This window comes from Cervus elaphus, chromosome 18 (assembly GCF_910594005.1).
Source record: "Cervus elaphus chromosome 18, mCerEla1.1, whole genome shotgun sequence".
NCBI lineage: Eukaryota > Metazoa > Chordata > Mammalia > Artiodactyla > Cervidae > Cervus > Cervus elaphus.
The window spans coordinates 40,906,700-40,917,641 of record NC_057832.1 but is presented as its reverse complement, the minus strand read 5'-3'; the positions used below and the strand labels follow the sequence as shown (position 1 = coordinate 40,917,641).

The window sequence follows — 10,942 nt, the reverse complement described above, 5'->3', positions numbered from 1 at the left end:
TTAATGCTTGTATCAAGATCTCAAGAAACATTTTTATAATTTAGGATAAGGAAATATCAGCATATTCACTGATAATGTTGAACAGTGAATTAACATCACATACCTAAGCCATTCTGACCACCCACAGCAAATATCTTGTCTTTTACAAATACCAGCCCATGATTCTTTCTGGCTTCAATCATTGGACACAGCTCAGTCCACCTGAAAAAAATTAAGGAAAGTGTTTAGAGAGTGTTTACAAAGTGCCTCTTGAGAACTCTGTATGCAGGTTAGGAAGCAACAGTTAGAACTGGACATGGAACAACAGACTGGTTCCAAATAGGAAAAGGAGTATGTCAAGGCTGTATATTGTCACCCTGCTTATTTAACTTATGTGCAGAGTACATCATGAGAAACGCTGGGCTGGAAGAAGCACAAGCTGGGATCAAGATTGCTGGGAGAAATATTAATAACCTCAGATATGCAGATGACACCACCCTTATGGCAGAAAGTGAAGAAGAACAAAAAAGCCTCTTGATGAAAGAGGAGAGTGAAAAAGTTGGCTTCAAGCTCAACATTCAGAAAACTAAGATCATGGCATCCAGTCCCATCACTTCATGGCAAATAGATGGGGAAACAATGGAAACAGTGAGAGACTTTATTTTGGGGGGCTCCAAAATCACTGCAGATGGTGATTGCAGCCATGAAATTAAAAGACACTTACTCCTTGGAAGGAAAGTTATGACCAACTTAGATAGCATATTAAAAAGCAGAGACATTACTTTGCCAACAAAGGTCCATTTAGTCAAGGCTATGGTTTTTCCAGTAGTCATGTATGGATGTGAGAGTTGAACTGTGAAGAAAGCTGAGTGCCAAAGAATTGATGCTTTTGAACTGTGGTGTTGGAGAAGACTCTTGAGAGTCCCTTGGACTGCAAGGACATCCAACCAGTCCATCCTAAAGGAGATCAGTCCTGGGTGTTCATTGCAAGGACTGATGCTAAAGCTCAAACTCCAATACTTTGGCCACCTCATGCGAAAAGTTGACTCATTGGAAAAGACCCTGATGCTGGGAAAGATTGAAGGCAGGAGGAGAAGGGGACGACAGAGGATGAGATGACTGGATGGCATCACCGACTCGATGGACATGGGTTTGAGTAGACTCTGGGAGTTGGTGATGGACAGGGAGGCTTGGCATGCTGCGATTCATGGGGTCACAAAGAGTCGGACACGACTGAGTGACTGAACTGAGCACATTGCTGTGTTCACAGGCTCTATTATAAAGAATGAGATTGAGAATATAATGTGGACATATGTCAGAGAATAATTCACAGGTAGCTTTAAACACACAATTTTGTTACTTTTTCTATGAGATTCAGTCTCTCTTTTTGCCTAAACTCCCAGACATATAACTGACACCTGTGATTGTGCAGGTGGTGCTCTTAATGGGTGATAGAAATCAAAAGGCTCCAGACAACCACACACACACAAAAAAAAAGAAGGAGGGGGGGATATCTGGCATAAGTATAACTCTCTAACATGGTTATTTATAACTCTTCTTTTTAGAGCATAATGAAGAACTCTGAAATATCAACAACTCTTGTAGCCTTATGTTTACATACTTCTGGTTTATTTTAAAAATAGTTCTGACAGTCACTATTCTCATTTTCTGAGCATTTGGTTAAAGACCTTCCATTTTTCAGGATAAACACACAGGACCCCCCAGGGGAAAAGGTCAGCGTACAACTCAGAAGTGGGAGAGCCTGTACTCGACCTCTGACAGGCTCTGTACTCAGGGAGCTGTCAAAGTGCATTAAACAGAGTATCTGACTGGGAAGAACTCAATACACATACCCCTTCTTTATGATATAAAATAAGAGAATTTACACTAGCTTTTCACTTAGGAAAATTTAGGGAATTTAAATGTAATAGAAAATATACAGAATTCAAATTTAATACATAAGCTCAGTACATACAAAAGAAATGCTAAGTTGTGTAAGTTTAAAAATATTCCCCAAACTGATTATATTCACCTAGTTTTTAAAAAAAAAATATTGATGTTGTAGATTCCTTTATACTTTTCCCCCGCTACTATGAACAAGAATATATTGATTTACACTGATACTGCCTGAATACAGATCTCAAAATTTAGAAGCCTGGAGTTTATATGGTATGGGTTCTACTTTTAAGACCTTTTTAAGAAATGAAACAATAATTAGGCAGCAGAGTGAACGAGATTACAGTTTTCCACCTGTATGCTTTCTGAGTATAGAATCTATGGGAGGCAAAGTGGAGACTGATACAGGAGGGAGGACCGTCTGTATACACCCTGCTCCTACTGTTTAGGACAAGAGGGGCTGGATAGCTAACTGGCTGGATGGACGGTAGATTACAATAAGGGGTATCCCCAGTGAGCCCTGGCCAGTACAAAGGTACATTTTTTAAAAACATTGAGAAGTATTAAGTTTGATGATCTCAAGAGATTTCCTAGTCTCAACAGTTTAGCAAAAGATAAGTTTTAAGATAGAAGTGCTAATTGCTCAGTCATGTCCAACTCTTTATGACCTCATGGACTGTAGCCCTCCAGGCTCCTCTGTCCATGGGATTTCCCAGGCAAGAATACTGGAGTGGGTTGCCATTCCATTCTCCAGGGGATCTTCCCAACCCAGGGATCAAACCCGGGTCTCTTAAATTGCAGGCAGATTCTTTACTGTGTGAGCTACTAAGGAAGCCCCAAGTTTCAAGATAAGCTTCTTTCAATTCTGTTCCTAACACGGGACAGTAGTAGAGCAAAAAATGAGAAAAGAACAATTGCAACTGCACTTTTGTCTGGGAAAAGAGTTAATGGTTTTGCTTCCTTAAATCCTTGAAAAGTAGGTGGGAAGCACAAATAAGCAGCTGCAAATGACAATCATATTTCATAATTAAATATTTACTCTTAACTTAAAAAAAGCGATAGCTAGAGTAGAAGGCTTGTATGTTCTGTAGCCCGGCAGTATTTTCTAAATACAAACATTGAGCACAAGAGTTTTGGTGCAGTTCTTTGGCATAACATTTAAGTTGAACATATCTACCCAATAACTTTTTCTGGTAAAGGAAGAACAATCCTTTCAAATGAACAAGTGAATTTTCTTATTAAAGGTCTATGTATGTTTCTGATTATTAATAAAAGGTCTGACTGGAGTATCACCTGTGTTCATTTTCTCATTAGTCAATTACACTATACTTTCCACCACTCCCACTATTCAGTAACCAGCACATTTCCTTTGGCTGTACTGGATGGGTTCCATCATTAACAAGATCAGGAAAACTGGCTAACCATTTATTTCTTTATATTTTGCTTTTTTAAAAGGAGTTTACTTCCCAGTTGATTAAGAATAATTTTATTTAATAAATGTGAATCCAAACATACTTTAGTAAGAACAAATTTTTTAAAAAAAGACATTATACTTAGGGCTATGATTCATTAAAGCTATGAACCAATATATAATGTTTATAATTAAAGGCAAATTTACCACTGATTGTACATTGTTTTCCCCTCTCTACACTTCCTGATATCTCAAAAAAAACCAAAAAACAAACAAAAAAAGGCATTTTGAGTCTGATGAACCAGTCATATTTGCTCATCCTCAGGCATTTATTTATTGAACAAGCAGGAAAGAAAGAGAGGGGCTCCCACAAGATACAAGGTCAAGCCATATCTTAAGGCGTAGAGGAAGGGTCCAACCTATACACATGCCCCTGAACCTAGCACATTCTAAAGTGTATGTATTAATATACTCTTAATATAAGAACAAAATCCTTCTGTTGGGTTCCTTCTGCCTTTTAAGATTTTCCTCCTTGGAGCATAAAGAATACAGTTAATAGTGAAGTAAGATTTTTAAATTGATGATACATACGTTTCTGTGGCAGGATCATAGACTTCACAGGAATTCAAGACTCGCCCAGAAACGTTGTTCCCTAAACTTCCACCACAAACATAGATCAGGCCATTGGCTTCCACCATCCCGTGGCTGCAGCGCTGAGTCAGCATGCTGGGCTTCGTGTGCCAGCTCTCAGTTCTCGTATCATAGCACTCAAATAAATACAGAGCTGAGTTTCCTGAAAAAGAAAAGGACCCCATCTTGATTAGCTGAGTGTGTGTGTTTGTGTGTGTGTGGGGTTGTGGTAGTGGGGGGAGCTTGGAGTGAGCTGACTGAGGAGCTGAATCATTAATTCCTAGAGGAAAGATTTGAGGGTTGTAGAGTCTTTTCTAATCTCAAGCAAAAACAGCAGCAAAAAAAAAAAAAAAAGGGAGGGGGGTGGAAAAAAAAAAAAACAGCAGCAAAACATAGAAATAGTTTAAGAAAAAGCTATGCTTGTTTGTATAGGCCTTGGAAAATATTCAAAAAAGGATCTGTCAGAGAGCCTTATTAATTGGTAATTAAACTTTCAGAGAAGAAGCTGGTTTGATTTCAGAAGATTTTCAAATTAAGTAAGAAACGTTATTATGTCTTCCAGCCAAGTTATGCATGACAGGAATTAACTAAATGTTTCTACAGAGGAGAAAAACAGCTGTTTACAGATGGCAAATCCATACCTTAAATTATAAAACTACTATTTGAGAGTATCCTAAGGATTGTCATTTAATATTCTAGAAGAGCCACTGCATCATTAACAAAACTATTCTTCCTCACTGTTATCAGCTGTGTAGAGAATATTGTTGTATAAGAAGGCTCTGAAATCATGCCAGTCCATTCTTAAGTATACACTCATAGCATTGTTATGTTTCTGGTGTTCTTTGATTATACATTTTAATGGTAAAACACACTCATCCTGTTTTACAACTTCTGCACATTACAGGAGCTCAGTAAAGAGGTTTTTTTTTTTAGAAATGATACTATTAAAGGTCAAGTGTGTTTTTCTTTCCCAAGAAAAAAAGAAGTTAGAACTTAATGAAATTATTGCTCATCTCCCAGTTTTCTCGACTTTTCTAACATTTAAAAACAATAGTACCCTTGTAATTCTCTTTCAAAACCAAAGCCTACAAAGAGCAAATATCAAAGAATACCAAATGGAAGAAGTAATATCATGACTAACAGTAACATCTTTTTAACTTTTTAAACATTTCCAATCTAGTAGATTCAGTCCGTTGACACAAGGGAAATAAACAGTATATAGTAGATACAAAAAAAGTTACTATTTAAGTGAAAAACTAAGTAGAGTAAATGATGAAGAAATGAAGTTATTTACTATACTTTCTACAAAAAGTATATCTATAAAACACTTCCTACTATATTAAGGATTTATTGTTATTTCAAATATGCTGAATTAGACATTCTGTGAAGAATGCTTTTAAAGAGGGGAAAGGTCACCTCCTAAAATCACATTTAGAAAATATACCCTTTCTTGTATTCATTTTATAAACATTTGGGGGTGGGGAGTAAAAAATAAATATGCTGACCAAAAGTAAAACATTCTTTGGGCTAATATAAAAATCAAAGAAAATAAAAAGACTAACATTTAAATTCCATACCTTATAGTTACTTGGTCTTCCTAGTTTTCTTTATAAGCCCATTATTTAGCTAAAGAAATTACTTGAAAAGATGGAAGCATATAAAAGCTAATATGCATCTAGTCTGCATGTAGAAAATTTTTTCATTTAGAAAAGGAACACTAGTAGACACTAACAAATTATCAATGAAAATGGTTTTTATACCCATACCCACACCCTGTTCTGATCAAAAAGCCCAAGATACGATTATCAGTCATTACATTAAAAAGTGAAAGCATGAAGCAAATGAAAAAGATTCGTCTTACCTTTCTCTGATACAAAAAAAGCAAAGATAATAGATTTTAAAAGCTTGACTATAATAAAGAGATCTTAAAGGGTCTACAAGTAAGCCAAATTCTGAAATTTGAAATCTTTAAAGCAAATAATGTGTATGCATGTGTACATTCGTGCTAAGTCACTTCAGTCATGTCCAACTCTGTGACCCTAGGCACCATAGCCCACCAGGCTCCTCTGTCCATGGGATTCTCCAGGCAAGAATACTGGAGCGGGTCGTCATTCCCTTCTCCCAAGATTAGGTATATAAAATAACTAATTCACATGGCACCAATGAAATTCAAATCCAGATGACGTCAATGAAAGCTTTATCATGACAGAAATTGGATAATTAACATAATTTAAGATGAAGTTCTCTTAATGATTTATATAGAGTAAGGTAAACCTTCAGGGAAATGTGCTCTAAAATATGACAGCTATGTATTTAAATTATGTCAAAAAGTATCTGGACAAATAATACCAACTCTTTATTTAGATATAAAAGCCTATATATACGCTTGGCTTTAAAGCACAAATACAAACACTGAATAAGTCCTTACCAACTTCGGAACCTCCGGATGTATAAATTTTGCCTTCTGCAGCACACGCAGCAAGGCTGTCTCGAGGTGTTGGAGGGCCCAGTTTGGAATACCAGCTATCCTTAACGACATTATAACAGTCCATTCGCTTTATAGGGAAAAGCTGGGAGCCACCCAAAATGTAAACTACATTGTCCCAAAACACGCATGCTGCATCTCTTCGTTTTTCAAAGGGGCAGCGGATGTCTGTCCAGCTATAATCCTGTAATAGGAAAGGACAGGAAGCTTTCAATGATGGAAAAATATAATTGAAAAGGAGGAAGCAAAGATACAGCTGAGAATATACAAAACATAAGAATATGTTAGTTTATCAGTATATATAAGAATGTTGGGCTTGAAACTATTATCTAATTTTGTGTGATTTCTTCTTCAGAATGTTGGTTAATTGTGGCAGAAGGCAAGAGGAAGACAGAGATGGCTTTGGGTCTTTTCTGGCTCTAAAATAAACTATAATACATTTGCATTCATCACTACCACCCAGTCTTCTATTCCTTCTGTTACTGAGGATAATAACACAAGAAAATTCTAAAATAAGTAGTTTTATTAAAGAAAGACTTTTTAAAAAAGGAAATAGTGCATTCCTTCCTTGCCAGATGTATAGTGATGTAAAGAATTAATGGATAATTTGAAGCTTAACTGCCATTATCCTACTGATGTCTAAAGACAAAGGCATTTTGTAGACTTCTGAGAGATATTTTTTGTAAATATTCAGTTGAGTCAGTATAGTCAGCCAGACTCTTAAAGTTGTGATATTTATGATATACTTGGATAATTTGAATAATCTGGAAGCTCAAATTTTTCCTTCTCAATGAGAAGAAATGAGCACCTATCAGCACTTCACAAAAAAGGCTGCTCACAGCACCGCCACTTTTTGTTTGAAGCCCGTGCCTTTCTGTGAAAATATGTGGGGGAATGCTTCCAAAGTTACAGCTTGTTGGATCCTCCCCCTTTTAAAGCAAGGAAGCTACAGTGTTCTGGCTACATTCTGAAAATGGCTGAAAATAATTAGGGTCAGACCGAAATCCAGACAATTCCCAATCTTATCAAGCAAAGCACTGTGTGTGATTGATTAATGCTGAGTTCTCTTTGGGAAAATCTGACTGATATCTATCATGCTAGCTCATCAAAGCATCATAGGACATAAGGGATGATCTCTTCAGGAAAAAGAGCACCTGATGTTGAGTATCTTGACTTCCAGTAATGATAAACATTCTGCTTCTTAGGTGACCAGAGAAACAGAGCCTTATCCCTTTTTTATTCCCAAAGTGGGGTCTAGTGAGTCCCCCTGGGCTGCTCAGTGGCATGTTTATTGGTAGGCTCACAAAACTGTAGGGTAAACATCGTCCTGAAATTTCAGTTTTACTCAATGGATTTGAAAAACTGAGGAAGAATATTTTAGAAATTTGTTTCCTTAGGGAAACTGCATAGTACAGAATGGGAAAAAGTAAGCAATAGAATATTCTACAGGGAGTAATATCTCAAAAGCAAACAAAGTTAATCTCTTACATATTATGCAAATTACTCATAATTCCTACCTGACCAGGTTGAATAGTAGAGAAATACAATTTTATTAATTAGATCCCTTATATTTAGTGAACCTCAAGTCTTGCCCCTCTTATACCCAATTTATTTGATATTAGAAAGTAATATGCAAACGATTCCAAAGATATCTTTAAGAACCTGTTTCCAAGCTCTTCTTTAATTTCAGGATGAGAAAGTTAGTCAGACATTCTTTGAAGTGGTGTCTAACATCTGCTACTTTTCAAAATAAAAAGAGCTACCCATGCAGATGCTGGATCTAAGAAAATAAAAATGCTATTTCTTTTAGCTCAGTGAACTTACATTGACACTAGGACATGAGGTTCAGAAGAGGGAAGTAATTTGAAAGAGCTTGGTGACAATAATTCTAACTTTCCAGTACTACTCAAGGACCTGAGTAGGGAATGGATGATCATTAAGTCATCCAGGGCTAGGTTATGCTTCATACTCAAGAATTAAAATAAACTGCTCTGTCAGAACTCTTAAGTCCAAGGGAACTGATTAGCTAGTGTGTGTGCAGTGTGTGTGTGAGACACAGGAATAGGCACATGCTTCTATTTACTTGCAATTTGGGCTCTGATTTCTTTAGAAGTCCTCAAAGTTTTTAAATCTTTTCCAACTCTTCCACTATACATGTGAAACATCATGCTTGATAAATATTAGCCATATATAACATTCTGCCTAATAGTTCATCTTCTAGGCAGATAAGTGAAATGATCTTTCTTTGCAAGAATTTCTACCTAGAATGAAAAATAAGACTTCATTTCACATAAACAGTAATGTTTTATACTTGGGCTCATTATATGTATCTGTCAGGTGTTAAATGCACCTGTATCATCTGGCTTAGATTGTATGCAGGGGAGTTTACGGTATTTTTTCCTGTGTGTATGTGGGCCAACCTCCCTTGGAAATATGCCCAATTCCTTCAATCTACGCTTCATCCAAAATAGAGAATGTGATTTAACATCTGCCCTTTAATAACTTATACTATGTAAGTTATATATTGCCTAGGAGATGTGCGTAGTTGACGAAGCAAGCAGAGAGGGGAAAACAACAGATGGGAAGTCAGGCCTGTCAGCTTAGTGGATATGAGTGCCAGTCTTATTCCACTGATGGGACCACTCCCCATCTGGGGCCTGGGGGTGGAGGAAGAATTACTTATGGCTCTCTGCACACATGGACTGCGGGCAAGGTAAAAGCACATGGAGCTTTCATGTTAGCAGCAGATGGGTGAACAGCACTAGAGTCACAGTGTGTATGTGTGAGCGGGAGATTGTTACCCCAAAAATATAATTTAATTCAGTTAAGTTTTATTATCCATTCTAGGCAAAGTTGGCTTAAACTCAACATTCCAACAACTAAGATCATGGCATCTGGTCCCATCACTTCATGGCAAATAGATGGGGAAACAATGGGAACAGTGACAGACTTTATTTTGGGGGGCTCCAAAATCACTGCAGATGGTGACTATAGCCATGAAATTAAAAGATGCTTCCTCCTTGGAAGAAAAGTTATGACCAACCTAGACAGCATATTCAAAAGTAGAGATATTAATTTGCCAACAAAGATCTGTCTTAGTCAAAGCTATGGTTTTTCCATTAGTCATGTGCAGATGTGAGAGTTGGATTATAAAGAAAGCTGAGCGCCAAAGAATTGATGCTTTTGAACTGTGGTGTTGGAGAAGACTCTTGAGAGTCCCTTGGCCCGCAAGGAGATCCAACCAGTCCATCCTAAAGGAAATCAATCCTAAATATTAATTGGAAGGACTATGCTGAAGCTGAAACTCCAATACTTTGGCCACCTGATGGAAAGAACTGACTGACTGGAAAAGACCCTGATGCTGGGAAAGATTGAAGGTGGGAGAAGGGGATGACAGAGGATGAGGTGGTTGGATGGCATCACTGACTGGATGGACATGAGTTTGAGTAACCTCCGGGAGTTGGTGATGGACAGGGAAGCCTGATGTGCTGCAGTCCATGGGATTGTAAAGAGTTGGACACGACTGAGTGACTGAGCTGAACTAGGCAAGGTTCTATGCTTAGCTGCTGAGAAGATATTAAAATGAGAAAACTGGAAAGTCTAGAAAAAACACAGGTAGAAGGATTTAAGTTTTGACAAATCACCTATGCATGCATCCCCACATACTATAGAGACACACCCAAGTATAAAGTCCTATTTTTGCCGGTCCCAGTCAACCTTTCTTGCCTCTGCTGTGATACATCACATTCTAGACTTTTTTTTGCAAGCTTCTCTGATTTCCTTTTTCTGAATTCCTACCACACTAAAGTCTGGAGTTGACAACAGAGCACTTCATTACATCTTGCGTGATTTTTCAGCTGTAGGACACTGCTGCAGGAAGTGAAAAGCTTCCGGAGTTGATAGGATGTAGTATTTTTCTTCAAATGCCTTAAGGCAAAAATATGAGCCTGATATTTTCCTTAAGAGAAATGACTGATTTTATATAATCTGCATTCTGAAAACACATGAATCCTCAAATAATAGAAACACTACACATGTAAATTTTAATAAGATAACCAAAATGCAGTATGAAAGAAACTTTTTAAAAATAAAGACTTGAGAACTTGATTTTGTATCATTTTGAGAGAAAATGAAGCAAAACTAGGGGAGAAAGGAGGTTTCTGCCAGATGCCACAGCATTCCTAGACACAGTTTCATGAAAAGTACACCTATATCTAAATTCCTTTTTTAAAGGAAATAGAATCCATTCAGTTAATATGTTGTATGCTTTTTCTTTTTATGAAAAAATTTAACAAGATATATTCATACTTAAGATTAAATATATTCTTTTCTTTCTATCTAAACTCTATCAGTAAGTTTCCCTCGAGAAGTTCCATGAAGCTTGCTGGACAAATCCATCCCAGAGGGATCTCTTCTTTTCAGACCACTGCTGCTGTCATTATCTATTTTGTACTGAGTTAATTCTGAGGTAGGTTGATAAGGAGTCTGGGGCCCTCCTTATACAAATGTTTTATTTTTCTACATTCCTTCACCTTAATCAC

At 37.1% G+C, this 10,942-nt stretch overlaps 1 protein-coding gene across 5 annotated transcripts in view; it reads right to left on the bottom strand.

Annotated features, from left to right (window-relative positions):
• KLHL7 (kelch like family member 7) overlaps positions 1 to 10,942 on the bottom strand; it is a 55,101-nt gene that overhangs the window by 2,589 nt on the left and 41,570 nt on the right. For all 5 annotated transcript variants that reach the window (XM_043871581.1, XM_043871583.1, XM_043871584.1 and 2 more), the window contains 3 exons: positions 6,345 to 6,585; positions 3,878 to 4,079; positions 104 to 201 (listed from right to left, as the gene is read on the bottom strand). In XM_043871581.1, coding sequence (XP_043727516.1) covers positions 104 to 201; positions 3,878 to 4,079; positions 6,345 to 6,585 — 541 coding nt within the window. The remainder of the gene's footprint in view (positions 1 to 103; positions 202 to 3,877; positions 4,080 to 6,344; positions 6,586 to 10,942) is intronic.